This window comes from Ipomoea nil, unplaced genomic scaffold (assembly GCF_001879475.1).
Source record: "Ipomoea nil cultivar Tokyo-kokei standard unplaced genomic scaffold, Asagao_1.1 scaffold1259, whole genome shotgun sequence".
NCBI classification, from domain to species: domain Eukaryota; kingdom Viridiplantae; phylum Streptophyta; class Magnoliopsida; order Solanales; family Convolvulaceae; genus Ipomoea; species Ipomoea nil.
The window spans coordinates 2,651,245-2,653,764 of NW_017617687.1; the positions used below are offsets into that span (position 1 = coordinate 2,651,245).

Below are 2,520 nucleotides of genomic sequence, written 5' to 3' on the forward strand. Positions count from 1 at the left end.
GGTCTCATTTTATCTGTCCTACTTACTATTCATTGGTCAAACCAATTATTTTTTCTTAGTTTATTTTCTTTAGTATTCTTTAATTATTTTTATATTAAATTTTTTTGTGTTTAATAATATTTTTAGTGTAGTTTCTAAATATAAATTTTATAAACTGATACTAAACTTAATATTATGAAAAATTGGATAAAAATAACTTCACTTCGTTAATCGAACTAGACATAAAATGAGACGGAGGGAGTGCGGTGGTCCGGGTCTTTCTCTGTAATCGAACCCGGGTTATCACAAAATTCTCCCCTACAAAATAAGCTCATTTGCCACTTGAGCTACCCTATTGGGTTATAAAATATTTATTCTGATACACTTATTATAATTTTTCAATTTGTGACGTGAGGGCTTAGGTAACATCACAAAAACAAATAGAAAAGTCATAATTGAATTTGACCAAATTGAAGTAGAATTATTTTAGGCAATGTAATTTGCTTCGATCTTTCTTAACACAGAAGCCATCAATTTCGACTTTTCTTGCTAAAGATCTGATCTTGGGGATTGTACCAGTGCAATACATTATAACGCAAAACAGTACAGTGCAGGGGAAAGCAGTGAGTGAAGTGAGAAATCTCAGATTTTGTGACAATTTTCATGGGTGAGCTCCATGTTTTGTTCTTCCCCATGATGGCTCAAGGCCACATGATTCCTACTCTTGACTTGGCGAAGCTGTTCGCTTCACGTGGCGTGAAGGCAACCTTAATCACCACCCCTTTAAACCAACCCGTTTTCTCCAAAGCCGTGGATAAGTATACGCAGTTGGGGTTCCAAATCCAGATTCGTTTGCTTGAATTCCCCGGCGTCGAGGTTGGCTTGCCGGAAGGTTGCCAGCGCACCGACCAAATCCCCTCCGACGACGCAATCCCCAGTTTCTTCAACGCCTGCGCTATGCTCCAACACCCTCTTGAGCTTCTCCTGCAAGAGCTCCGTCCCCATTGCCTCGTCGCCGATATGTTTTTCCCTTGGGCTACACAGGCCGCTGCTAAGTTTGATATCCCAAGATTGGTCTTTCACGGATCAAGCTACTTGGCCTTGTGTGCTACCCACACCCTTAGACATCACAACCCTTTCATAAACGCAACTTCTGATTCTCAACTTTACACCATTCCAAATCTTCCTCACCAACTCCAACTCACCAGATTGCAAGTTTCTCCGTTTCAACGCAGCGAGGTTGAAGCTCCCCATACGGAAATCTTGAAGCGCGTTATGGAAGCGGAGGATATAAGCTACGGGGTGATCTATAACAGTTTCTATGAGCTTGAACCAGATTATGCAGAGCACTACAAGAATGTTATTGGTATAAGAGCGTGGTCAGTTGGGCCACTTTCCCTTTACAATAGGGAGCTAGAAGATAAAGCTGAAAGAGGGAAGAAATCGTCAATTGACGAGCATGAATGCCTGAAATGGCTGGATTCCAAGAAACCAAACTCCGTAGTTTACATCTGTTTTGGAAGCACTGCAACTTTTGCACCATCTCAACTCCACGAAATGGCGATGGGGATCGAGGCTTCCGGGGTGGAGTTCGTTTGGGTGATCAGAAATAAGAGAGAAGAAGATAACGGATCGGAGAAATGGATGCCTGAAGGATTTGAGGAGAGAACAAAAGGGAAAGGATTGATCATAAGAGGCTGGGCTCCTCAAGTGCTAATACTTGATCATGAAGCCATAGGCGCATTCGTGACTCACTGCGGATGGAACTCAACATTAGAAGGGGTGTCTGCAGGGGTTCCTATGGTGACGTGGCCGGTTTTCGCCGAACAGTTTTTGAATGAAAAACTGATAACTGATGTTTTGCGGACTGGAATTGGAGTGGGCTCTAAAGAGTGGAAGAGATCGAACAGTGACGGTGTGAAGAGAGAAGCCATTGCAGAGGCAATCAAGAAAGTGATGATTGGTGAAGAATCCAAGGAAATCAGGAGCAGAGCAAAGACAATGAAAGACAAGGCAAGGAAGGCAATTGAGGAAGGAGGATCATCTAACTTAGATTTGACTTCTTTGTTGGATGAACTGAGAGCTTACCATGCAAAATAGTGACCTTAAAACAACTGCAAGCCTACAGAGAAATGGATGCATGCGCCACTAGTTCCAAAACATAAATAGGATCTCAATACTATGTCTACATTTCTATTGATTTGGATCCAGTGAGATCACCTTAGTTGGTTGAGATCGAGATCGGGAGATTAGATCTTGACCTTTCATTTTATTTATTTTACCGTTCAGATTAATATTTGTTTATAATGTGTTAATGCGTTGTAATTGTATCCAAAGAGGGGCAGCTAAGTAATTTCATAGGCTTTGTGTATCTTTAATATTTTTAGAATCCCCTTCTTTCTCGCTATTTTCCTTCTGTTGCAGGCGTGGTTGGAGTTTAATTTTATTTGCACGCCGATTCTGTAGCTGTCTCCTCATTCATCCGTTTCTCTCTTTCACGTCGGCTCCCCTCATCCATCCGCTTCACTATTTCACGTCGGT

At 41.7% G+C, this 2,520-nt stretch overlaps 1 protein-coding gene across 1 annotated transcript; it reads left to right on the forward strand.

The window, feature by feature from the left end:
• The first annotated feature begins 559 nt into the window (after positions 1-559).
• LOC109184284 (scopoletin glucosyltransferase-like) lies at positions 560-2,139 on the forward strand. The gene has a single exon (XM_019334280.1). The coding sequence runs from the start codon at positions 643-645 to the stop codon at positions 2,077-2,079; it is 1,437 nt and encodes a 478-aa protein (XP_019189825.1). The 5' UTR covers positions 560-642; the 3' UTR covers positions 2,080-2,139.
• The last annotated feature ends 381 nt before the right edge of the window (positions 2,140-2,520 follow it).